Source organism: Lepidochelys kempii, chromosome 14 (genome assembly GCF_965140285.1).
Source record: "Lepidochelys kempii isolate rLepKem1 chromosome 14, rLepKem1.hap1, whole genome shotgun sequence".
NCBI classification, from domain to species: Eukaryota; Metazoa; Chordata; order Testudines; family Cheloniidae; genus Lepidochelys; species Lepidochelys kempii.
Window position 1 is genome coordinate 38,934,219 of NC_136393.1, and position 27,108 is coordinate 38,961,326.

The following is a 27,108-nucleotide window of genomic DNA, read 5'->3' on the forward strand; positions in this document are numbered from 1 at the left end:
TCGACTTTCACTCTACACCTCTCATGGGAGTGGAGTTATTAAATTGCTGTGGGGGGGCAGGTATTTTAGTTCCCTGGTTAGGTCAACGTCAGATACCTTGCATCAACCTTACTCTGTAGCGTAGACTAGGCCTCAGGCTCTTATCAGACTGTCAAGAGGGCATCTGTGACCCTAACGGGGAAGCAGACCCTTCCCCCCCAAAATTGCAGCTGAAATAAATAAAGTAGACAGAAGAAGAGCAGAAAAATACATCCATTATTTCAAAATTTCTTTATTTACAGGGAATTAGTACGAAGCTAAAGAGGAGCTATAAGTGATCTTTATAAACTGAATGAAAGATATCCTAAGTTGATGAGAACACATCTGAGTGAATCCAAGTGGAATAATGTACCCTTTTTCATGGACACAGTCTGAGGTGGGCTCCTGCACCCCCAACCCGGAAGAAAGGGAAGATTTTCTCATCAGCGAAAGAGGCCGAGTGGAAAGTGTAGAATGGTTTCACATTATCAGCATCGAAAAATTCCACCTGCCCCCCTTCATAGTCCAGAGAAACCCGAATCTTCTCAGGTTTCCTACTTAGGGACAGGCGTGTCATAGGGTTAGTGAGAGCCCAGAACTTACCCCACCACTGTCGCTCTACAGCCCAGATCCCCTCCTCAGGATTAAGGATCACTACTCCTTCCTTCCTCCTCACAGACTCTCTGGCCACCCCCACAGCCCAGCCTCCTTTGCTCCCAACTTCCACCCCCCAATAATGCGTCCCAGAGGTGAATCCCTCAGAGGCCAGCACACAGGGAGAATAAATAAATCCCTCATGATTGGCGAGCAACTTCTCGTCTGTGCCTTCCAGTCTGGCTCTTTTCCGATCCTTAGACAAGATGAGGTAGGGATTTGCGGTCTCTGGATCCAGGGTCACCCTCTCTGGAGAGAGTAAGAGAATCAGAGTGTTAGAGACAGAACTGAGCCCTGTCGGTGGCATGTCATCATGTCGGTGACAGAATCTGCCCCAGCTGGAGAGTGAATCAATTTATCTCCTCTCTCTTGATTGTATATCTGGGGGGAGGAAGGACAGCTGGATGATGAACAGATTTTAATTACTATTTTAAAATGATCACAAATGTTATCCCAACTTTTCATTTGCAAAAACACAGGTTTTGGATAAATAAATTTAAAAAAATCAATTTTGACCATTTTAAAATAAAAAATCATGAAAAAAAATTCCTCATAAAATCCTAAAACAGAAAAATATTAAACACTTCAAAAGGAAAGCATTTTAAAAAGATTTTTTTGCAAAACTTTTTTTTCCCTTCCATTTTCCAACCAGGAGAAATCTGCCACTGTTAATGCTTCTGTTCTCTCTCAAGCTGAGATCAGGGATCATTGCTGGATCCCCTCAGGTAAGAGCAGGGGAAAGAACAGTATGATTATGCTGAAATGTGTGTGTACGGTCTTGAATTTAAAAATAAATAAATAAATAAAAAACCTCCTTAAAGCCAGTGGGTGTGCTGAGCTCACTCTGTTACAAGCCATGGGAGGAGCAATCAAGCCCCTTTACGTAGTAAAAGCATATCCAAGGAAGGCTACAAATGCAGGACAGAGCGAAGTTTCATGGTCTGAGGGGTTTCCTTTGTTGCGGGGGGTGTGTGTGTGTGAGAGTGAGTGTGAGAGAGAGAGAGAGAATTACAGGGAGAAAGCCAGAGATGCAGTTGTGAGAGTGACCCTGAGAGGAAGCAGAGAGACCAGAGCTCCCCATTCCACCAAGGGACACTCAGCATTACAACACCTAACTTTTAGGCACCTAGAAAATCACTGTGAAAACCATGGGAACCCCAAATCCTGAGTGAGGCGCCTAGGCTTCCTATATGAATGGGGAGAGTGAGAGGCCCCTAAAGCTACATCTACATTGCACACCACGGGCAGTATTGTGCAGGGTCCGTGTAGCCACACAGTGCAGTGAAAAGCAGGCTGTATTGACACTGTGAGGTGTAGCTACACGTTTCGGAGAAAGGCTCTGGCAGGGTGGGGGCAATGGGGAAAGGCCCTGGCAGTGGAGAGCTGTCGGAGACTTTTCTCACTGTCTCCCCTCACCAGAGCCTTTCCCCACGGCTTGCGTCTTCCCTTGTGGCGGGGAAAGGCTCCAGCAGCTCCCTACAGAGGTGAAAGGCTCTGGCAGTGGGGAGGCAGCAGCCCATTCTGGGGAAGGTGTTGCTTGGGCATGTACAGAGCCATGTAGGGTACATCCCCACAGGGCGCATGGGTGACTTCACTTGCCTAAGCCGTGCCTCACCGTCTACAGCTGCTGTTTATACCCGTGCTAGGAGGGCGTGTAGGGTATGCACGCTATGCGCTGCTACAAGAATACTGTGCAGGGTAGATGCACTTTAAGGAGGGGATTCACAAAAGCCGGCATGCTAGACAGGGCGCTGCCTGAACTAACATGGTGGGAGGGGTGTGTGCTAAGCCCCGCCCTGCTCATGGAGATAATGCCCAAGTCTGGACAGCGCGGAGGTGCCTATCTCTGCTTGAGATCCATGAACCTGGGGGCTGCAGGCAGCTGAGTGCCTGTCCTGCCTGCAGGGCCTGAGCTGGTAGATGGGCTCAGAGGCTGGCTAGTTCTGCACAAAACAGTGGGGGGGAGGAAAAATGCACATTCCCTTCTAACCTTTAGTCCAGCGACTAGGGTGCTCACCTGGGCTGGAGGAGATGCCTAACTCTGCCTCCTCAAGAGAAGGGATTAAAACAGGGATCTCCCATCTCTCAGGTGAGTGCTCTAGCCAACAGTCCCAGAACCTCGGTCGAGGGTGGGGGGGAACATCAGGCCCCACCTCTTTCTGTGGCCCCACCCTTGCTCCTCCTCTTCCCTGTGTGGCCCCACCCCTTTCCCTGGACCTGCCCCCTGCTCCTCCTCTTCCCCCTGTGGCCCTACCCCGCTCCGTGGCCCCCACTCCCTGCTCCTCTTCTCCCCCCTGTGGACCCACCCACCTATGTGGCCTCCAGGCCCTGCTCCTCCTCTTCCCCCAAAGTCCCGTCCCCGTGCCATCAGAGCTGGGCTGTGATAAGAGCTCCCCATGGAGCCTGAGCTGCTGTGGGAAGCCCCGGACCCTGCACCTGCCCTGGGCAGGGAGGCCTGAGAGAACCCCCTGGCTCGTGTCCCCATCCCAGCCCCTTTTAAAAATCCCTTTCTCCTCACAGGTGGAGAGGGACTTGGACTGGAGGTTTTCCACATCCTGGGTGAGTACCCCAAGCACTGACTGAAAACTACAAGGAGCCTTTTCTTTCAGCTGTTCTACTCAGAGCTCTGAGCCCGCCTATCAGATTGGGCCCCACAGACAAGACAGGCCGTCTTCCCTGGCTTCTGGCTCACACGGGGGCTTAGATGGGAGATCTAGGCACCTGGGTGCCTAGAAGGAGGCAGGGCTCTGCCTGCCCAGAGGCAGAAACTTAGGCCCTTGGTGCCTACATTTTTGCAGTGAAAATCCCAGAGTTCAGACACCTCCGTTCAGGTGGCAGCCAGGCAGGGGTTTTGTGGATCACAGTAATGCCTAAAACTGGGAATTAGGTGCCTTGTCTGGGTTTGTAGATCTGGGCCAGAACTCCCTGGGCACACAGCTTGCTGGTGTGGCAGACCAAGGGATTTCTGAGCAAGGAAACTGCCTGCAACAAAATGGCTGATGAAATTCAATGCTGATAGACGCAAAGGACTGCACACTGGAAAATGTAATCCCAACGAAATGTTGGGGTCTAAATTAGCTGTTGCTACTCAAGAAAGAGACCTTGGAGTCATTGTGGATAGTTCTCTGACATAGGGTTGCTAACCCTCCAGGAGTTTCCTGGAGTCTCCAGGAATTAAAGTTTCATCTTTAATTAAAGATGATATCGTGTGATGAAAGCTCCAGAAGTACGTCCAACCAAAATGGTCAACCCTGCTCTGAAACATCTGCTCAGTGTGCAGCGGCAGTCAAAAAAGCAAACAGAATGTTAGGAACCCTTCGGGGGATGGGATTTGGGCTTTGATAAAATATGAACATTTATTACCTGCTTCTGTAAGGCAGTTTCTCCACCCTGCAATCAAGAATAAGACATGAGAACTCCTCTGAACGAACACTGAATTAGCAGGCAGCAATATGATACAGAATGAAATGTGGGGAGTGGAAAGGGGGAAATGGTTCTAAGTAAATCTGGTCAAAAATGTGTTTGAAAACTTTTCCTGCAAAAAATATTTAATTGAAATGGTAATTTTTGGAGAAAAAAAAAAATGATGATTCCCATGTGGGTAAATGTCAAAATAAAAAAAAAATGGAAATCAACATTTAGAAATGAGACAATTTTTGTTTCATTTCAAATTAAAATATCAATTTTCAGATCATTTTTCCATTTAAACAGACAAAACCATACTTTGTGCTGAAATGTCCATTTGAAATGACAATTTTCATTTTTAAAAACTTTTGGGTTCCATTATTATCTTTTTTAAAATATTTTGACTTTTTGGGGGGAAAACTAATTTTCAAAGAGCAAAATGTCCAGCACATCTTCCAAATATCTCTCGTTATAAGTTCTAGTAAAAAGTTACCATGCAATAATGTCAGAAATACGTATACAATACATGAGCCATTCTCTTTCAAAGGCTACACATTGAATAGCGAGTTTACAGAAATTTCCAGTAACTAATATTTATTTCTATATTATCATCATACTTAACCTGGAGATAACTTTAGTGTATCTTTAAAACAACCAAAAACAAATAACCCCTTTTATTGAAGGTCTAATGCTTCGCTCACTGATGTCCATGGCAAATCCTCAATTGTATCATATGGACCCAATTCCAAATCTCACAAGAGAGAAGGGAAAGACCCTGGTTTTGTATCCAACCCAGTTGGAGGAGGTCTGAACCCATTATCATTATTTCCAAAGATTTGAAATAGCAACAGGAAATAAATATACTAATATTATGCTTTAAAGATTTATTGTATATGCTTTAAGGATTTATTGTATCTTCACTTTCTAGAATATAAACTTTCCGTCTTCAGTGCCTCATGTCCTTACTAGAAAGTAAAGGTTTAGGCACATGCAAAATTTTGGCATGCGCTTACGTCCCAATTGCCTTCAATGGGACAAAAACACATGCCTAAAGTTAAGCATGTGCTTAAGGGCTGCCCTAAATAGGGAGACACTTAAATGCTAGCATAAAACTTTCCTGAATCAGGCCCTTAGATTTTCCCTTCATTGTATATGTTAAATCTCATGCCTTTATTCTATTAGATTGTCAGTACCAACATTAAGGCTGATGGGTCATTTCTATAAAACCATGAATGCTGAAGTCACATAACTTTTTTTTTAAAGTTTCCTTTCAATGTGAAATTCCACATATTTAATATTAATCCAGCCCGCAACACCTTTTAAAAATTTAATTAAAAACCAAATGAAATAAAACACCCACAAAACAAGCAACACCCCCCAAACAAGGATGCAGCTGTGTGCACAATATTGTGAAAGGAGAGGGAATAATACTTACTACGTTCTGCAGCCCTCTTCTCTAAAAAATAAGCAGAAATACATACAGTATTATTATTACATTTCTTTTCCCCGGGGATCCACAGTAAAAAGACTAGGCCCTTTACGGTCAAAATTTATCCACAGCTCTTCAAACCTCCCCGAGGGACTGCCCTGGGGTACACTGGCAGAGTGGCCAGACAAGGTGTCTGTGTGTCCACTATAAGCAAGATAAAGTGACTCTGCTCCGAATGCAAATAGGCATGTGCAAAAGGTGGGGCAGTTCCAGAATGGGGTCCCAGATCTCTTGGCTCCAGGACCCACAAAACCGGTGCACAGTGAAAAAGGTCATTGATTGGGTTTCTGAGTTTTAACAGGCCCAGCATGACACACCCTGTGCCTGATTTTCAGAAGAGCTCAACATTTACAGTAACCTTTGACTTCAGCTGGAACTGGGATTCCTCAGATCTTAAAACCAGGCTCCAGGAGTCTCAGGGTGTGTCTTCATTGCAGAGTTAACGTGAATGACTGGCACTTGGGTCTGAGCATCCAGGTTAGCCTAGGCCAGGTCTGTGGCCGCTCTGCAAACACATACTCAGAAAGTTACTGTGTCTTCACTACTGTCACACTCACCCTTGTGCAATACGAGGACTTCCGGGGACATATCCCAGGGTTCTTTGGGCTCTGCTAAGTTGAGCCACTCTACGATTCTTTTCCAGTGATTTTTGGGAGAACTTGTCTGTCCTTCTGGGCATCCGGGGGAATTATGGGAAGGAACTAGGGGACCATGAGAATTCTAGTGATTTAGCCGGAGCCCTCACTGTAATACCAGCCTGACTGAAAGCACAGCCCCAGTTGAGTGAGCTAGCCTGGGTGGAAGGGACCACTAAACTCAGGCCAGAGGAATGTGTGTGTGAATGGAAGATGGGGCTAGGAGCAACATCTGAGTGAAAGCCAGGGCTAATTCTGAAGTCAAGCCATACCCTTGGATTCATTACACAAAAAACGGAGGCAATTCAAATCAGTGGTGACATGTGACAATTTGGGCCTTATCCGTATTGCATATTTCCATTTTATACAAGTGTATTTTGGTTCTGCACTCTAGATCTCAGCTGCGAAGTCCAATACACTAAATTTTACTTTTCTCCTTTGTTTTGTTCTTAAGAAATGGTAAAAGAAAAAAAAATGGAGTTTGGATGAACATTCCCATGTTAAGGATGCTGTAAATTGGGAACCCTTTGTTCAAATCACTTCCAATTTTGCAGAACAAAAATCACCCACAGCCCTAGGGCTATAATTTTTTTGTGCTGACATCACTGTTTTGGGATTTTAGAGGGGGGAACAAAAACAGACTTTGAAATAATTTGAAAATAAAGTAACAACCTTAACTATGGAGTCATCACCATCACTATATAACCTTAAAAATTGTTTATTAAGAGAATGTCTCTTTATAGTTTACTTCCTTATTTAATGTATTACCTTTTGTTGTCAAGAGATAAATTAAGAGGCCAATAAAAAAACCCTGAATAACCAGGATGGTGCACAGAATGGCGATCCAGGGAGATTTCTTCGGGAAAAAAAGTTCTGGAAAAAAAAAATTGAACTGGCATTACTTTGGAAGCAAGGACAAAGATGAAGTGGTTTTTATTACAAATATATACATTTACAGCAGAATTTGGGTGAGACGAGGAACCAGAGATGGCCCTGCTTACACTATGAAAGGGATCAGAAACGGACCTAAAAATGGTTCTAACCAAGATCATTTTAACAGAGATATATGGTATCAGTGAATAAAAGTGGGCTTGGCTTGATTCACTGTTGAGATATTGTTCAATGCTGTGATATCACATATAATAATAAATTATAGTTGAAGTGAACAGTTTTTGACAAACAACCCACACGATAAAAATTACCCACACAGAAAACTTTGCTAAAGTGAAGAATCCAGACACAGATCCATGGTTTGAGTCTATACTACCTTTATAAAAAAAAAATAGATTTAAAAAGATTTCACTATCTTACCTGCAAATTTCCAGTTTTCCAAAGATGTGGGTTTTTTGTAATTTAATCTTAACTATGAATTTATTGGCTTCTGATTCCCCCCTATCCCCAAACTTTAGAGTTCTTAAAAGGTACCATATTCAAATTACTACTACTACTAACAGCATAAGAGAATTATAACAATGGAACACAAACAGTGGGAAAATGTGAGAAAAAAAACCCCCCACGATTGAGGAATACACAGAAATATCAAAGAAAGAAATAGATGGAACACTGAGAGGAATGAAAAATTAGAAAGCATGAAGATTAAACAGGGTGCACGGATTGTGGGTGAAATGACTAACCACTCTCTCTGACTGCCTACTGGAAAAAATTAACAAATGTTTGAAGAACAGATGCCCAAGGTGGATGGTGAAAGAAAGAAAGAAGCAGAGATTCTCAGAGTTACAGGCCGATCACGTGTTTACCAACTGTGTGGAAACTTCTATAATGGCACTTCTGGCAAAGAAGATTTGTGTTGTGCTAATTTGCAGTGGAATGCTGCATCCCGAGCAAGAAGACTGCACAGCAAACATCAAAGGGATGCAAAATCACCTGACACTGAACAGAAAGGTCACAAAGGATGCAAAACAGAAAGAAGAAAAAGCTAGAGAGGTATGGTTAGTGTTGCTTGATCTTTTTAATTGTTAATTATACTTGTATTGGTTGCCAGTTATCTGATTAATAGACTAAGGGCAAGAGGGTTCTTGTCCTAGAATCTGGCTACAGTGAACTCAAACTAACAAATTCAATATCTTGTAGGGATCCTCGAGGTGTAGGGCGAGGACTCTCACACTGTGGGCAAAGCAAAGCCTTAGAGATTTTTATTAAAATCAATAAGAAAGCCAGAAAAGCTCCAAGCCACATAAACAATTATGAATAACACGGCATTGGGGATAACTGCGGTATCATTCTTTGCATGAGCTCTTAGATTTGCCTACCCAAACCCTTCCCTGAGGACCTGGTGGTAAGAGACAAAGGACCAACCCCGCCTTTAGTATGCCAAGTGAGTCCGATGATCCAGGTTCCTCAGTGCCCAAGATTGATGGTAGAGAACCATAGAGCTGAAGGGTCCAATGATGGAAAGCTAACCCCCTCCACATGGTGGTTTGCCCTATTATAGGGCTGGAGCACCATCATGATTATTCATTCTAATGCTCAGCCTTCCATGCCCAAATGTGACTTCCTCACCCTCATAATATTGGGGTGCACTTATCCTGTAAGTCAGCATATTCATACATATTTCCAGTTCTCTCATTATCATATCCATCACTTCTTACTCAGGTGAGTTTGCAGTGATCACTTCCTTGTTCCTGTGGTTGCTGTTTCCTGTTAGATTTCAACTCCTGCTATTGAGGGAGCTATTCCTAGTTCCCCAGAATCTAACAGTAACTGGCCATTTAGCTATGCCAAAGATCTCAGGCCTACTATATTTGACTGTATTTATGCTAACTTGCTTAAGCTACTGACTTCCAGGATCCAGGCCTGTAGGTTCCTTTTGTTACATTGGAATATAATGAAGGCAGACAAGCCCTTATGGGCTAGAGTAGTCTACCAAATAGCATATGAGAGAATGCGACATTAGTGGATCACTGAGATACTGAAAATGTGCAAGGTTCCTCCCACAATCATATTCTTTCTGCAACAATGAATGGTTAACTGGGACCCTCGACTCTGCCTGGAAGGGAATCTCATCGATGAGGTCCAAATCTTTCAAGAGGATTCCGTAGCATCAAAGCTGTTTGCGGTAGCAGTGCTGCAACTCACAAGGAGGCCCCAGGAGACAAATTGCAGTTGTCATATCAGGAAAGAGCCACCACCAGTCAACTATCTGCTATACAGGGATGATCTGAAAGTGTACGGACAGTCACAAAGGGAGATACAGAGACTGCTGAGATGCATAGAACAGTTTAGTGAAAACATAAAGCTATGGTTTGGATCAACTAAATGTGCATTGGCATCTGTAAAGCGGGGGAAACTGGTTCAGTCTGATGGCGTACAAGTCAACAAAGGCACTACCCAGGATCTCGCTCACCCTGGCCCCTACAAGTATCTCAGGATCAGGGAACTGACAGAGGTACAACATAAGGAAATCACAGAAGACATGAGGAAAAAATATTATACACAAATAAAAACTGTTCTAAAGACAACAAAGAAGTTGGTCTGAGCCATCAATGTATGGGTGATAACGTAAGTATGGCACACGGCTGGAGTGATAAACTGGAATCAATCAGAGAAGAAAAAATTGGGAAACAAGGAAAAAAACTCCTAGTAATACATAGATTAATGAATGTTAATCAAGATATGGAGAGGATTTCCATCCAATGATGTGATGGAGGAAAAGTCTCTGTATGGGTGAAGTAACGGACAATGAAGAATACAACATCAAAATATATAAGGAGTCAGCTAGAGTAAAAGCCCACCTGGTCACAACAACAGGTGATGGCTGAACGCGTATCCCAGTCCAAGAAAGCATAAGAAAAAGGAGAAAGCAAATCACCAGAGAAAGACCCAAAATATGTACACAAAAAGCAATACCTGGAGAGAGATCAGACCCATTAGTGAAAGAAGATTAACAAATTAATGGCTTATAGATGGTTATCCTCAAAAGAGAGATAGCCGCATTATGGGTGCCCAAGAGTAGTTCTTAAGGCCTAATTACATTTGAAATTGACTAAACAGAACTGCTCCCCAAGATGCAGAATGTGTTCTGAAAATAAAGAGATGGTGGAGCACGTGTTGAGGGCCTGCAGGATCCTGGCTGGGAAAGAATATATGAATAGACACAATGAGGTTGCCAAGCATCTGCATTGGAGCCTCTGTGGTAAATATATATTCAAATGAACCATGCAGTGTTCTGATCACCAAATTGAAAACGTTCTAGAAAATGAAGAGGCTAAGATTTAATGGAATCTGGCAATTGTCACAGACCAAACCGTGCAGGCAAACAGGTTTGACATAGCTGTTGTAGAAAAGACGACAAAGAAGACATACCAGCCAACAGAACTATAAAAAAAAGAAATAAGAGAACACAAGAGTTCTTCATAATTTGCCATGAATTAATATGGAAAACTAGAACAAAATCAATCCCAGTCATTACTGGAACACTTGGAGGAATGCCTAAGGGTATGAATGAGCAGCTCAAGCTGAGGCCTTGGTAAAGGCCCAAGGAGGTGCTGGGATTGCAGAGGAGCAGCTCGGGATAGGCCATGGCAGCTGGTCCAACCCCCTTGCAGATGATGAGTGGCCATTACAGACTGCAGTTTGCCCCAGAGAAAGGGGCTAGATGACGACTGGAAGTAGCCACTGAAACAAGGTAGGAATAGGGGGAAGGGGTTCCCCTGGGAGGGGAGACCCAGAGTGTGGGGACTGCTGTGGGGCAGCACCCCAAGGTAAGGGGCACTGGGGTCTGGGAGGGACACGGGGCCTGCAGCAGGCAAGACACCGGCCAGCAGAGGGTACTCCGAGAGCTGGAATCCAGCGAATTCCCGAGGTAACCAGCAGGAGGCGCCGTGGTAGGGAGTGTTCGCTCTGCAACGCCTCCATTTTGCCAGGAAGCAAAAAGCCAGTCTGCCTCACCTACCGCTCCTTGTACAGACTAGAAATACTGCCCTACCTGCCATAATCACTGTGTGTCAGTGGCCCCCACCTTCCAGACACGTACCCACTCTTAGTGAATCCACACCACACATTCTGCGGCTGTTGTTTGCATTGATCAAACCTGATTAGAACTTTGTTTGGTATGAAGCACAGAACGGAGCTGAGCTGTCTGCTATAGCTGGAGTCACCCGAACGCACGGTTAAGGAGAGTGAATTATTGGAGCAGAGCTGTTCCCGGGGAACAAGGCAGCTGAAACTTCTGACAGAGAGTTTCACTTGCATACTGTTTGTGACCGTCTCACTTCAAGGACTGATGTATGGAGCAGAAATAAAATATGTTGCACTGAGACTATACCCAGACTCTGCCTTGGTGATCTCTCCCGGAACGCGCAGCAAACCTGTGAGGCCATGAAATCTGCTACTGTTCAGCTGTGGGGAGACAATAGCTTGGGAAGGAATTAGGCACAATAAGAACAGCCACACTGGTCAGTCCAAAGGTCCATCTAGCCCAGTATCCTGTCTTCTGACAGTGGCCAATGCCAGGTTCCCCAGAAGGAATGAACAGAACAGGTGATCATCAAATGATCCGACCCTTGTCGCCCATTCCCAGCTTCTGGGAAACAGAGTCTAGGGACACCATCCCTGCATTGATGGACCTGTCCTTCATGAACTTATCTGTTTCTTTTTTGAACTGTGTTCTAGTCTTGGCCTTCACAGCATCCTCTGTTTGATTATTTATGTACCATTCAATCACTATTCATTTGCATCCATGTTAATGCTTAGTGGCTGTTACTAAGGTAGTTGTCATTGGTAGAGACATATTTTAACGGTTAGCCAATTGCAGGTGCGTGCGTGTTGATGGTCACATTGCGGCTTGGACAGTAACTCACCTGCTATATAAATTGTTGATTCCTTTTCTTGTTTGAGGATTGTGCTCCTAATGGAACAGGAGATGTTCTGGTTTGAGGTTTCTGTTATGATTACAGAAGTTTCTGTTTCAAACAGGCCATTATCCCCTTGGAATTTTGTTTCAGACAGCAACGGTAAATGTTGTCCAGTGAGATCTCTCCAGAAAACCTCAGGCTCTGGGTACCACCCGGCCGATCGGCACACCACTCGGATCCCTCCATCCTGATAACCCTCAACAGAGATGAGAGGACCAGTGCCTAGAGCTGGAGGAGAGTGGAATAAAACTGTTTTAATTTTATATTGTGCCATGGTGTTGTAGCGATGTCGGTCGCAGGATATTAGAGAGACAAGGCGAGCGAGGTAATAGCTTTTATTGCACCAACTTCCATTGTGGTGAGAGACAAGTTTTTGAGCTTACACAGAGCTCTTCTTCAAGTCTGGGAAACTAACCCCAAGTGTCACAGGTAAATACAAGATGGAACGCGCTGAGTTAGTTTCCCAGACCTGAAGAAGAACTTTTTGTAAACTAGGAACCTTGGCTTTCTCCCCAACAGAAGTTGGTCCAGTGAGAGATATTACCTGGTCCAACTTGTCTGTTTAATATTATAACTTATTCAATATTCAGCATAAGGAGTAAGTATTTAAACCTTCAGCACAACAAATGCATGGCAATGCACAACAGAAGCAGAATCGAAAGCCATCAAAATGACTTGGGAAGAAGCTAAGATTGGAGCAAGAAACCAACAAAGATGCAACGCAGCAGTGAAGGCCCTATGTGCCCCATGGCATAAAGTGCATAAGTCAAGTTAGTCATAAAAAGGCACCTGTCTGGCTTAGGGGGACAGTGTTAGAACAGGAGAAGACAGCTGCAGCCATCTCTACACTGAAGTTCTGGGTGTGCATGGCAGCTCAGGCAGATGGATCAGCACTAACTGTGCTCTAGCTGGCTCACTAAAAGTAAAAGCCAGGATGCCACAACATGGGCTTCACTGCTAGCTGCTCCAGGGGGTATGTTCCCGGGGTGGGGAAAGCTGCTCTGAAGCCCAGGCCCTGGCATTCTCACTTCTAGTTTTAGCGCGCTAGGTACAGGATGGTTAGCATGGGTATATCTACATGAGCTACTACTCATGCCCCTGGCTGCAATGCAGACAGACCCTTAGTGTCATCCATTGTTGCTGACGGATGCTCAGGATGTGCTCAGAGAGCAGTGTACAGACACTTGCTCTTGGATGGTGCCAAATTAATGGGAGCCATTAGACCACTTATTGATGGCCACTCTTGAAAGAGTAGGGTACCAGGCAGAGACGACCCATGCCTGCCAATAGTGGGAGGGCAGAGTGAGGGCAGCAGGCTTCAGCAGTGTTACTGAGCATGCTCAGTCTGTGTAAGCATGCTCACTACAAGCCAAGCAGCAAATGGGGGGGGGGGTGTGTGTGTGCAGGGATGTGACCCAGCATGCCCCACCCCCCACACGTCACCTCTGATGCCAGTCCCTCTTCCACAAACAAGTTAGACCTCTCTTCATAACGGGAGTCTGAGGATATTCACAATCTTATCCATCAGTACCCATTTTCAAATTGATTTTAGAGGGTAAATTGCTGAGGAGACATCTACAGCCACATCACAATTTCACAATTTCCCGAGATATGTAGCAGCTGAGCGTGAGACCGGTGATGGAAAATGTGTTGGTATCTGTGGCTGAATATCTTTTAATGACGTATTCAGGAAGGTGTCCTGCAGATTTCAATAGATCTCTCAGTGGCCAACAGGGACCATGGATCATCTCTGCTGCTTCTCATGGGTAAACTGGTTCCTATAGTTTAGTTCAGAGTCATTTTCTTCCTGCCTCATGAAAGCAACCTATGCCAGGGGTTCTCAACCTTTTTTCTCTCTGAGCCACCCAGGAGAACGTACCTCTTCCTCTCTTAGGTGAGCCAAAAAGAGTAGAAAAAACACCTTAAATTTAGAATCATACATGCCAAAAGCTTCCAGCTTATTGGGTGCTGAGCTGCAAATGAGAAAAAAGAACAAATCAAATTCTATTGCTATTGGAAATACAAGCACAAGTTACTGACCTGCCAGCTTTAGTTCCAAATGGGCATCTTTATAAAAGGAAGTTGACTCAAAATAGCACGTGTATCGTCCCTCATCTGTGGGTCTGATACTATGTAACCTCAAGGCGACGCTTCCATTTCTGATGCCGTCTTTCAGAAACTCTGTCCTTCCTGTGTATTCTGGCATTTGATATTCAATCTGATCCTTTCCATTACGATAGCGATGCACAAGTAAAGAGTAATGGGACCGGAACCATCTCACCTCCATGTCCTCAGCACTCATTGGGGGTGACAAGTGACAGGGTAACACAATGTCCTCACCCACAATAGCAGTGACAGGTTGATCCGGTCCAATGACTGTGAACTCAGCTGTGAAACGTATTATGACACAAGGAAAATGAACTTTAACAAATTGAGCATATCATATTGCCTCTATATAAATCCATGGTACGCCCCACATCTTGAATACTGTGTGCAGATGTGGTCACCCCATCTCAAAAAAGATATATTGAAATTGGAAAAGGTACAGAAAAAGGCAACAAAAAATAATTATGGGCCTGGAACAGCTTCCATATGAGGAGAGATTAATAAGACTAGGACTTTTCAGCTTGGAAAAAGGACAATTAAGGGGGGATATGATTGAATCTATAAAATTATGACTAGTGTGGAGAAAGTAAATAAGGAAGTGTTATTTACTCCTTCTCATAACACAAGATCTAGGGGTCATCCAATTAAGTTAATAGACAGCAGGTTTAAAACAAACAAAAGGAAGGATTTCTTCACACACCACACAGTCAACCTCTGGAACTCTTTGCCAGAGGCTGTTGTGAAGGCCAAGACTACAACAGAGTTCAGAACGGAACTAGATAAGTTCATGGAGGATAGATCCATCAATGGCTATTAGCCAGGATGAGCAGGGATGGTGTCTGTAGCCTCTGTTTGCCAGAAGCTGAGAATGGGCAACAGGGGATGGATCACTTGTTGACTGCCTGTTCTGTTCATTCTCTCTGGGGCATTTGGCATTGGCCGCTATTGGAATACAGGATACTGGGCTAGATGGACCTTTGGTTTGACCCATTATGGCCGTTCTTATGTTCTTAAGGTGATTGATTAAAAAATATAAATGGTTACATTTGATCAGAGCTGGCCTCATTATTATGAAGCCACCTGGTTCCTGATTCAAGCTGAATTTTCAATCCTTTCTGAAATCTACATACAGTAGAACCTCAGAGTTACAAACACCAGAGTTAGGAGCTGATCGGTCAACCACACACACCTCATTTGGAACCAGAAGTATGCAATCAGGCAGCAGAGATGGAAAAAAAAGAGAAAAAAAAAAGGCAGCAAATATAGTACAGTGCTGTGTTAAATGTAAACTATTATAAAAGTAAAGGGAAAATTTACAAAAAGATCCGACAAGGTACGGAAACTGCTTCTGTGCTTGTTTCATTTAAATTAAGATAGTTAAAAGCAGTATTTTTCTTCTGCATAGTAAAGTTTCAAAGCTGTGTTAAGTCAATGTTCAGCTGTAAACTTTTGAAAGAACCATAACATTTTGTTCAGAGTTACGAACATTTCAGAGTTACAAACAACCTCTGTTCCCCAGGTGTTCGCAACTCTGAGCTTCTACTGTACATAGTCAACTTGGAAATGGCCTATGGCTCTTTAAGACCTGCTGCTAATTTGTGCTCGTTTTCTCAAGAGGCTAGTTTCATCTCCCCCACAATGACCTGTCCTTAAAACCTAACCCAGTTGTAAAATGGCTTTTCTGCAGAGACAGAGAAAAAAAATAGAAGGGAGGATCCACCCAAAGCATTGAAACCAAAACGGTAAAATGCTACGAGTTTGGTTTTGACTCTGCAATGTGAGCCAAGTGTGGTTTGCAGGCACTTGACAGCATTGAGCAGACTCAGCAAACTCAGCTGGCCCTCAGGAACTGGTGGTGAACACACTGCGGACATTCCTCCACTTAGTTGGTAGCTGCACTCATGAGACAGCACCAGTTGACGTGGAGGAGGCGGGTGTCCATCTACTTATATTTCGCCCCTAGGCTATGGTATCTGTACTCCAGAGGAGCATGAATGAATGGTCAACTAGGTAAGTTTTACTATCCTCATTTTCCAAATGGGCAAAGAGAGGCTCTGAGAGACTGGTTTAGCAAATATTTCCTTCTGATGGAATTTCATTGTTCCGTCGGGGGACCTAGGTACTCTCATCACTGTAATTCCAATTGTTCTGTGCTGGAGTGATTTTGATTCTGTCTTTGCAGTTGCTGTACTTGCAGGGAAAATATGCAGCACAGGTTAAAGAGAAGATGGTCATTCTTTCTAGCAGAAATGTACATATTTTTAAGTCATCCAAGGGGTGAAAAACTGAAGATTTGCCATTGCTTTTGTCTATAAATTAATGCCTGAGAATGATTACTCATCCAATCTGAACATATATAATTTTCTCTGCCCTCGGCAGGTGGCTACAGACACATCACAGCATCTAATCCTTCTCTAGCAAAGTTTCACATTTTCTTATACCAGAGAGAAAAAAAGAGGAACTTTTCAATCGGTGCACCTTAGTCTTCTTTGACAAGCATTGCTACTTGGTGTGTTCAGAATAACTCAACCCCAAATTCTTCCCCAAGTACCATTACAGAGCTACCACACAATTTCATATACTGGCATCCCGGGTGCAGGGGCAAGGGAGCAGACTTAACATAAGAATGGCTGTACTGGGTCTGACCAATGGTCCATCTAGCCCAGTGTCCTGACTTCTGACAGTGGCCAATGCCAGATGCCCCAGAGAGAATCAACAGAACAGGTGATCATCCAGTGATCCATCCCCTGTTGCCCATTCCCGGCCTCTGGCATCAGAGGGTACGGAGACCATCCTTGCCCATCCTGGCTAATAGCCATTGATGGACCTACCCTCCATGAACTTATCAAGTTGGTTTTTTTTTGTTTTTTTTAAACCCTGTTAGTGTCTTAAGGTTGTGCGATGATGTTGTATGGGCATGAAGCAGCAGCATAAACTATTTGTTTCTTGGTTTTTTGAATTGTGCGCTTTGGCTTTAATTTTGATAATAACTTTGCTGCAGCTGATGAATTAAAAAAAAATAAAAAATAAAAAAAATTAGGGAATGTTCCAGGCATCCCTCGGGAAAAGACTGGTGATTTCGTGATCATCAGATGAAGTCTTCTCGGCTTTGATCAAGTGGTAGAATTAAGTAGGCTAAAGTGATGTTATTTTTCTGATACTTGTAATGTAATCATATAATTTTGCCCCTATATGCGCCTTAACAGCTAAGCAATGGAACAAGCAAATAAATAACATAAGTAACAACGGGGAGGACAATGCATGAGTGGTATCGTCTACCTGACTCCAAGTTGTGAATCGGTAAATTAATGAAGAAAATGATGAAACCAGGCAGAGAGATGCTTGCTGTGGAGCCATGATGGAGAGACGATAATTTCATTTTCATTGTAACTTGAGAAAAAAAAATAAATGAAAGAAAAAAAAATAAACGGGGTGCGCATCATAAGGATTATGTTATAACTAAATAAATCTTGGGCAGCACGTAAACAGCTCATGGGACACTTGGATATGGAGATCCTGGTTCAAATGTCCTGATGATTTTATAGCATTGTCATCAACTGTATCTCCCCACAGTTGCTTAGCAAGGAACCTTAACAGGGCTCCGTACGGTAGAACCAGGAGTTAGTGAAGAGAACATGGGGAAATAGTAAAACTGACAAAGTAAAACTATTTCCCTATGTTTATTCCCCCCCTCTCCCCCGCACCCTTCCTCACACGTTCTGGTCAACTGCTGGAAATGGCCCACCTTGATTATCACTACAAAAGGTTTCCCCTGCTCTCCTGCTGGTAATAGCTCATCTTACCTGATGAGCCATGGATTGTATATATGTGGCATGTAATATCCGGGGAAGAAGATTTAAGAGAAAAGAGGCGAGGCAAGCCTTATCCAACGAGCAAGAGACCAGTAAAAGAGCAGCTTAGTCAAACAAGGGAAGTAAATTCCTACTCCTTTGTCAGAGGGATAGTCTTACAAGAGCCCTGACTTACATTAAACAGTTACAAAAGGCTGGTTACGAAATTATCATGTGGAGAGAGAAAGCAATGGGGCCAGAGTATTCAGTTGGGCAGGAAGTGAGAATCGTGGACCTAGCTCACAGAATGCAGGCATTCGAACAAACCTGTAACATTCTGGAGGATACGTACCGTCAGGTCATAAATATTGAAGGTGAGAATGGGCCAACACTCCCAAAAAATAAGGAGGATGCCTGTATAAAGATGGAGTTGCCATCTGTATATGTTGTGAATAGAATTCCAGATATTCCAGTAGTTATGGTCTGGTGAGACCCACAATAAGCAAAGGTAGAATCTCACCCCCATTTACAGATTGAGAGCTAAAATCAGACAGGAAGAGCAGAAGGGATTGCACAATCTGGGGAGTTAGGAACAGAGGAAGAATCAAAACAGAGACACAGAAAATTCGGGGCCGGGGGGGGGAAGGGGAATCTGAAAAAAAAACAGCCAGCAGTGAGGCAAGGAAAGAGAAAGTCACAGGCAGTCTTGGTGAAAAGTCTGATGAGGAATTAAATATTGAAAGATTGAAACAAGAAATGGAAAGAACAGCAATTAGTAGCTGTCACGAGAGCAAGAAAATCAGTTACAAACGGTTCGCCAGAGAATAAGTCAGCCAGACTTATCACAGACCCATCCACAATTGTGCCGCTTTTTACAAGAAGCCCAGGGAACTATAGAAGTTGCTGTGAAGGCTCGTAAGGAGGCAATCTCAGGACAGACCAAAAGTCTTTGCAACCTGAAATTCCAGCAAGTAATTTTGATATCTTTAAGTCAACTGAGCTAGAAGCAGTAATGAACAAGTGGCATAACTGATCCTGACTCCGGTACGCCCACCAGACCCCAAGCCACTTTACAGCCAAAACCAAAATCTCCACAGAAACCCATGCCAGTGCCAGACCTTTCTGAGGTGCAGACACCTACCCCAGCCAAAAGAAAATGTAAACGGTTACAGCAAAACTCCCTGTGACAAAGTGGGGTTTCCCCTTTGTTATATTGTATGAGAGTCTTACTGTTGTGCATGAACACTGTGTGTACCTCAGTTTCCCTGTTTATTACGCCAATGCCTAGGTGGTGAGAATACGGATGTGTGACTTTTGCTGAGGCCTGCAGGGGCAGGTGAGGCTGCTCCAGCTGCCTGCACATTAGCGATGGATGGTGCCCTTCATAACCTGAGAACCAGGAAGGGGATGCGACCAGGTGATACTTTGCCCAGGAAGCAAGACAAAGACCAGGAGAAGGAGCAACAGGCGTATGGGAGGTCACGTGGCTGGAAGCTGGGTAGTCTGCTGCTTGGGACTCGAAGGTGGGGAGGGGTCCTCAACAGCTCAGTAGTCCCCCCCAAGATGGACTTTGCTGAAAGTCACTGATTTCTGTACTAGCAAGATCTGTTCTATGCTGTGTTCCTGTCGACTAATAAACCTTCTGTTTTACTGGCTGGCTGAGAGTCACTGCTGACTGCGGGGTTGGTGTGCAGGGCCCTCTGGCTTCCCCAGGGGCCCGTCCAGGTGAACCCGCCAAGGGGAAGTGTACGGTGTGAACAGGGATGCTGAATGCTCGGAGGTCAGACCCAGGAAGGCCATAGCCCAAGAGGCTCCTTGCCCTGGACAGCGTGCCCTGAGGGGAGTCACGCTACCCAGAGTCCTGGCTGGCTTCATACAGAGCAGTTCCAGAGCATCGGGCCTGTAACTCTGTCACATTTCCCACCTAAATTGTCTACTGTAGAAGCTGCCCAGCCTTGGGAGGTACCAGTTCCTCTAAAGGGAAAGGGGCCCCAGACTCCCCAATAGAACTGGGGAAGAGGAGAAAGCATCAATTTCTAATGTGGAACCATTAGAATCCAGTGGTCATGTCTCTCCAATAGCCTGGCGAGGGGCAGCCATTTCTAACGGATTCGCCTTCACAGCAAGAGACATGTATGAGGGACAATCCCTGGGATGTGTGTATTTAAGTTTATTGGTGTTTAATGGCAAGATATAAAATATATTTTTAAAATAGCTATCCCAACGCTAGGCAGACAATTACCAACACAATCCAACCAGGAAAAAAAAAAAAAACCCTAGAACTGAAATTTCCATACCTCAGCTCCCTGAAAACCTTAGTCCACAATAATGATAAATAAACCGACACCTTTGCTTATTCCCCTGAGAACTTCAACTCTGCTTGAACATCTGTCTTTATGCAAACTACTTCTACTGAAGTAGTTTTCTTTTGGGGTGTAGGAGAGAAAAAGGGAGGATTGAAAAAGAGAAAGAAAAATAGATGGTATTGTGACAATCAGGGTCCAGACACCCCAGAGGGAGAACGGGGGTGCTGAACCCCACAGAATAAGGAATCTTTTTGTCCGGTGTTGGTACTGCACCTAGCACTATGGGTCCTGACCATGGCTGGGATTCCCCGATGCTACCACAATACAAATAAATAATAACAACAACAATTAAGAAGTAACCAAAGCTCACCTATCTGATGGATCCCGGGCAGAAGTTTCCCAGTGTTTTCATGATCTCATCAGTTCTTACAGCTTCTCTTAAGCCTTCATCTCGTCTCTCCCATTGCAAGCAAGTCTTTCCATTTATGAGCCTGCATAATTAATTATTTCGATCCGCTTCTCCTCGCGGATTTAATTGAAAGGTTTGGGTTGATTTCCACTGAACAGAAGTGTCTCTCTCTTGATGCTTCGACCCACTCAGAAAATAAACGCGGAGAAGTAACAGGAACAGTACAGTCACTCAGCCCTTAAAGACGCACACCCAGTCCTACCGAAAGGTAAGTTGCCATGGCGGCAGCAGGCTTATTTTCCAGGGAGCTCATATTCGGCTGATTATCCACCAGGCTTTTTTCCAGGTATCCCTCTTCGGATGAAGGTAACAGGTCTGAGGAGCCTCTTTTGCTGTTCTTCAAAACCTTGCTGACTTTTTGTTTTTCAACTCTATTTTCACCTCACTCCCAAAACGAAACCTCCCTTAGCAAACCCATGAAAAAAAAATCATCTTGTTGCTCATCTGGCATTTATGGTAATATTTTTATTACTTCCAGGTCTAAAGATCAAAGCTGAGCCCGTATCTATTCTCAGACAGAGTTAACCTGTAACTGAAAGGAGAAATTATAAAGTAACATGAGGATAGTCAACTACAGAGTGCTCTTGGCATAAGACAACACAGGTTGGAACTATTACTGTTCATATGAACTATATCCCACGTCTAACGTCAGCATTCCTCCAAATAAAGCAGCAGTCCCCAAACTTTTGACAGTCACGCCCCTCCCTTGCCCCTGTCCGCGCCCAGGAGTGGGGCTGCAGCCAGGGGCTGAGGCTGGGGGCGGGGCCTTGCCAAGGTTAGGGACGGGGCCAGGAGCCGGAGACGTGGCTAAGGGCGGGACCGGAGCAGAGCTGGGAGCAGAGTGGGGCTGGGTGGTGCTCCCTCCCTGTCCCCCATTGGGGCTGGCCTAGGCCACGCCATGCTCCCTGCACCCAGACTTTCCTCCATGCCCCACTGGGGGGGCATGCCCCCAGTTGGGGATCTCTGAAATAAAGGCTACTGATCACCAGGTACAATGCAGGGATGTCTCTGGAAAACAATACACTGAATCAGATCCCCAGTACGGCAACAATCAGAACAATGAGGGGAAAGAACTCTTTTTAGGCTGGAGAGTTTTCCTCTTTGGAGGAGAATGAACGTTGTGGGCGTGCGATGCATATAGAATAGCCCATCTACATATGCAGAACTGTCAGCAGACACTTCTGTCATTTCTTTTCTTTTCTAAAATAGCATGCACATCTTCTGAATTTTCTGCTCTACTCCAATTACGTTTCCCCAACACACCTATGTTTCATTTGCAGATTTCTGCCAGCAGCAGGTGTTGAATTTTAAAAAAAATTATATAATACATAGGTTGGGAAAAGAGGGTCTGTACATCTGCGTATAGTGCTTAGATTATCCACAAATATAAAGTTTGTTTTTAAAGTCATATGATACACAGAGTGCATAATCAGCAATAACCCAAATTTAGGTGAATAGATTTAACAATACAGTTTAGATATTAGAATCCAAATACTCGGGTACATCACTCATGAAAAGTTGTACAGAGATTTGGTTCTGGAAAGCAAAATACACCAGTGAGCGGAGATTGTCCCGGGGGGGAGGGGGGGAGGATTTGCTCGTGCCCCCCCGCCCCTGGCCCCACCCCAACTCCACCCTTTCCCGGCCCCCATTCCAACCCCTTCCCCAAAGTCCCGCCCCAACTCCGCCCCCTCCCTGCCCCATTGGACTGCTTCCCCAAATCCCGGCCCTGGCCCCACCTCCTCCCCTAAGCACGCCGCGTTCCCCTTCCTCCCCCCTCCCTCCCAGCCGTGCGAAACAGCTGTTTCCCGGCGCAAGCGCTGGGAGCTAGGGGGAAAAAGCGGGCACTCTCTCAAATGATCAACATTCACTCTCTTTCTTGAATGATCAACTCTTCTTTGGGGAAAAATAATAATGGCAAAATTCCAGACGTTTTTAGATATTTAAAAATTCCTCCCAGATGGCAATTTAAGAACCAAAAAGCCGGACATATCCGGGAAAATACAGATGTATGGTAACCCTACACTTTCCTAAGCTCAAGAACATGCTCGGTCTGCTGCTGTGAGTAGGTGGGTGTTTCCCTCCCTGAAATGCTGAGCTGGTGGGAATAGAGGAGTGGAGGTGTCTATAAAAGGTGCAGTATTGGTAACCCAGACTGCTCAAAACTAATGAGTCGGCCCCGTGCCTCCCAAGAATCACGCAGTAAGCCCCCCAAATTATGAGATTAATAAAACAAGATGATGTTGGGTTTTGGGGTTGTCGATGTCTGAACTCCCCCTGTCACCCCCGGGGTGTGTGTGTGTGTGAGAGAGAGAGAATTAGCTGCCCCCCACTCACCCACCTTTACCAAGCAAGAGAATTTCTGTCCCAGCACACAAGCTCCCACTCCCTCCTCTGCCTGGCCCCAAATAACCTGACCCCAACCCTCAAATCAATCCTTCCCCCAAGCAGTTCTGCCCCCAGATCTGACACCTTGATTCAACCGCCCACAGCAGTGGAAGTAGGCCAGTCCTGTCAGGCTGTACCAGCCATTTATAGCCCGTAGCACATCGGAAAGACACCAAACCGCCCCCAGCCCCTCCACAGAGCTGCCCCTCAGGAGAAGAGGGCAGGCCTGGGAGCGGTACAGCAGCCGAAGAAGCTGCAGGTGTAGTGTAGTAAATTGCTCTGGGTAGGAATGTACTACTTACAGTTTTCAGAGTAACAGCCGTGTTAGTCTGTATTCGCAAAAAGAACAGGAGGACGTGTGGCACCTTAGAGACTAACCAATTTATTTGAGCATGACCTTTCGTGAGCTACAGCTCACTTCATCAGATGCATGCCGTGGAAACTGCAGCAGACTTTATATATACACAGAGAATATGAAAAAATACCTCCTCCCACCCCATTGTCCAGCTGGTAATAGCTTATCTAAAGTGATCATCAGGTGGGCCATTTCCAGCACAAATCCAGGTTTTCTCACCCTCCACCCCCCCACCACAAATTCACTCTCCTGCTGGTGATAGCCCATCCAAAGTGACAACTCTTTACACAATGTGCATGATAATCAAGTTGGGCCATTTCCTGCACAAATCCAGGTTCTCTCACCCCCTCACCCCCCTCCCAAAAACCACACACACAAACTCACTATCCTGCTGGTAATAGCTCATCCAAAGTGACCATTCTCCCTACAATGTGCATAATTAAGGTGGGCCATTTCCAGCACAAATCCAGGTTTTCTCACATCCCCCCCACCCCCATACACACACAAACTCACTCTCCTGCTGGTAATAGCTCATCCAAACTGACCACTCTGTAAGTACTACTTACAGTGTACTGAGCATTAGGGATGGGGTGGGAGGAGTTAAGCCCACAAGTGAGTCGGTGACAGAGGGCAAAACCCGGCACAGGCAGGGGCACAGGGGGTAACAGTTACCCCAGTGGGATGACACACCAGTGTTTGCAAAAATGGTGGGGGGAGGGGCAAAGGAGCTTTTTTGTTTCCCCTCCCACAGACAGCACCTCTCAGCATGGGCTTCCCAGGGCTGGGTTCTTAAAGGCACAGGCATCCAAATGCCTAGTCAATGCAGCGCCTCTTGGTCTGATCTAACCCACTGAGGCTACATCTACACTACAAAGTTCAAAGCGCTGCCGCGGGTGCCAGAGATCCTGGTAATCCACCTCGACGAGGGGGTTAGCTCCGAGCACCGGGAGCCGAGCCTGTCCACACGAGCGCTTTAAAGCGCTTGGACTTGCTGCGCTAGGGGGCGGAAGGGTTTTTTTTTTCACACCCCTGAGCCAGCAAGTTAGAGCGTTTAACTTGCCAGTGTAGATAATCCCTGAGACTTAATTCAGTGAAAAATTTTACATATATCCCCTCAGAAACAAAGAATTCCTTATCACTGTATCTGATTGCATAGAATCTCACAGCAGTTTCCCAAGTTGTTTTATCTGCAGCTGGGATTCCCTGAATTTTTAATTCTAATTTTTTCCTTCTTATTTTTAGAGCAGACGTTTATTCTGTTGGATTATCTGACTTCCACTCTTTTGCCTCTCAATCCAGCCCTTGGTGTTTTTCCGCATGCCATTGCTTGTGTGTACAACTTGATTCTCAAATATTCAATAAAGGCAGTATACTCTCTCCTGTAACATCTTTCTCCAAGACAAAAATCTATTGTAATTTTTGCTGAACATTAGAACTGCCATAGTGGGTCAGACAAATAGTCCGTCTAGCCCAGTATCCTGTCTTCTGACAGCCGCCAGTGCCAGGTGCTTCTAAGGGAATGAACAGAACAGGCAATCACTGAGTGAACCATCCCATTGTCCACTCCCAGCATCTGGCAGTCAGAGGACGGTTTAGGGACATGCAGAGCATGGAGCTACATCCCTGATTATCTTGGCTAATAGCTGATGCACCTATCCTGAGGGACTGATCTAATTCTTTGTTGAACCCATTCATAGTTTTGGCCTTCAGAACATAATGAACACACATCTCCAACCCCAGGATACCTTGACAACCACAAGAATTCTAAAAACTTGAGTTACACACCCTGAAGTCAAGAAATGTTAATAAATACAGTAACTTTTCACGTAACACTGTAGTTATGTTCCTGAAAAATGCGACTTTATGTGAAATGATGTTAAGCGAATCCAATTTCCCCATAAGAATTAATGTAGATGGGGGGGTTAGGTTCCAAGGAAATTTTTTTCGCCAGACAAAAGACATTATATACATATACAGTATAAGTTTTAAACAATTTTAAATGAACCGTTTAATATTGTACACCGCAATGAATGATTGGGAGGCTTGGCTGAGGTGGTGGGTAAGAGGGTGGGATATTTCCCAGGGAATGCCTTTCCGCTAAATGATGAACTTGCACTCAGCTGAGCCCTCCAGGGTTAATACGCTGTTGTTAATGTAGCCTCACACTCTACAAGGCAGCACGGACTGAGGCAGGAGGGAGGAAACACACTAGATGCAGGGCAGTAGCTGCAAACGCTTCCCCGCAAAAACTGAACATGATGATGAGCCCACGCGATCCAGCTGGAGCGCACCACTCCCTCCTCCTGACAGCACGTGCAGGGCTGCACAGGTGCTGACTTTCCAAAGTGCTGGGGGGTGCGTGCATGAGTGAAAGAGAGAGAGAGAGAGATGTGCATTGCCCTTTAAGTACAATAACCGCACTTCAAGTATGTTGCTCTTTTAAGCAAATCAGCCAGTTCAGACAGGAAGCAACAGCTTCCTGCAAGCTCCTCCCCGCCCCGCCTTCTGTCCCAGAGCCCTGTGACTGTCCCTTCCTCCATTTTATGGAGCTGGGGTACGGAGGGGGGAGCAGGGGGACACCCTGATATCAGCACCCCTCCCACAGCAAGCTCTCGAGAGCAGCTCCAAGGCAGAGGGAAAGGTCAGGAGCAGCATGGCAGTGGGGGGAGGGCCACCTGAACTGCTACTAGGCAGATGCCGAGCCACATACCTTACAGGGAATTTAGGGGAGCTGCCAGCCCCCCCGGTTCTAATCCCCATGAGGAGGGGCTGCTCTTCTAGAGAATCCTGCAAGCAGTAGACAAAGCAGGCAGCTGCCAAACCATGTTATAGGAGAGCATTGCGCAACTTTAAATAAGCATGTTCCCCAATTGATCAGTAACGTAACAATGAAACAACGTTAACCAGGACAATGTTAAGTGAGGAGTTACTGTACGTGATATTTTGTTCTTATGGGCCTCTTTACCACCCCAATAAACTAGGACGGTCTCTTTACGCCTTTTGGGTTGTGTAAAACTTCTCTCAGTAAAGACAGTCCTTTCCCCTCCCCGCCACAAATAACCCAGCACCATTTGGTACAGAGCAGTGAGGAAGTACAGCTGGCCGGGGAGCTGCCGCTGCTCTGCTCCTGCCCCCCCCCCACTTCCAGGCACGAAGCAGACTGGGAGGGCAGGGGAAGAAAATAATGTTACTTGCACCACTGCCCCCCCCAGTCCCCACCACCACCCCATCTGCCCCTCCACCAATCCCCCACACCAGCTGCACCTCCAGCCTCACCTCTGCTCCTTCGGCAGCTCCTGGGGCTCTTCACCCCCCTCTCCCCGGCCTGGGGGGCGATGGGGTCCCCTCTCCCCCTTGCCAGGCCCTGTGCTGGTGGAAGAGGCAGGGGCTGGGCTGGCTGCCACTTGCCGTGGGGAGGCTGAGAGGGGAGGAGAAAACAGCTGAGCTGCCCTCACGTGGTTTCAGGGAATTTCCTCCCCCCCCATCAGTATTTACAACTTTGCTGTTTCCTGGGCAGGCTGCAGGGACCCGGACACGCCGGGTAACCTCCACTGAAACCACCGCCTCCACTTGCATCCCAGCCAGCTCCCTGCACAGCATCCCTGTGAGGAGAGATGAA

General features: G+C 45.5%; 1 protein-coding gene across 2 annotated transcripts; it reads right to left on the reverse strand.

The window, feature by feature from the left end:
* Positions 1–255: 255 nt before the first annotated feature.
* On the reverse strand, positions 256–26,929 carry LOC140898401 (butyrophilin subfamily 1 member A1). Of its 2 annotated transcripts, none has more exons than XM_073312206.2 (9): positions 26,766–26,929; positions 20,648–21,272; positions 17,460–17,570; positions 14,115–14,462; positions 12,021–12,302; positions 6,970–7,074; positions 5,513–5,533; positions 4,036–4,062; positions 256–921 (listed from the first exon to the last, which is right to left on the reverse strand). In XM_073312206.2, the coding sequence occupies exons 3-9, from the start codon at positions 17,563–17,565 to the stop codon at positions 398–400; spliced, it is 1,413 nt and encodes a 470-aa protein (XP_073168307.1). In that variant the 5' UTR covers positions 17,566–17,570; positions 20,648–21,272; positions 26,766–26,929; the 3' UTR covers positions 256–397. The 2 variants fall into 2 exon arrangements, with proteins under 2 accessions (XP_073168307.1, XP_073168305.1); XM_073312204.2 differs by having other exon boundaries at positions 20,648–21,278; positions 26,766–26,928.
* Between the last annotated feature and the right edge of the window lie 179 nt (positions 26,930–27,108).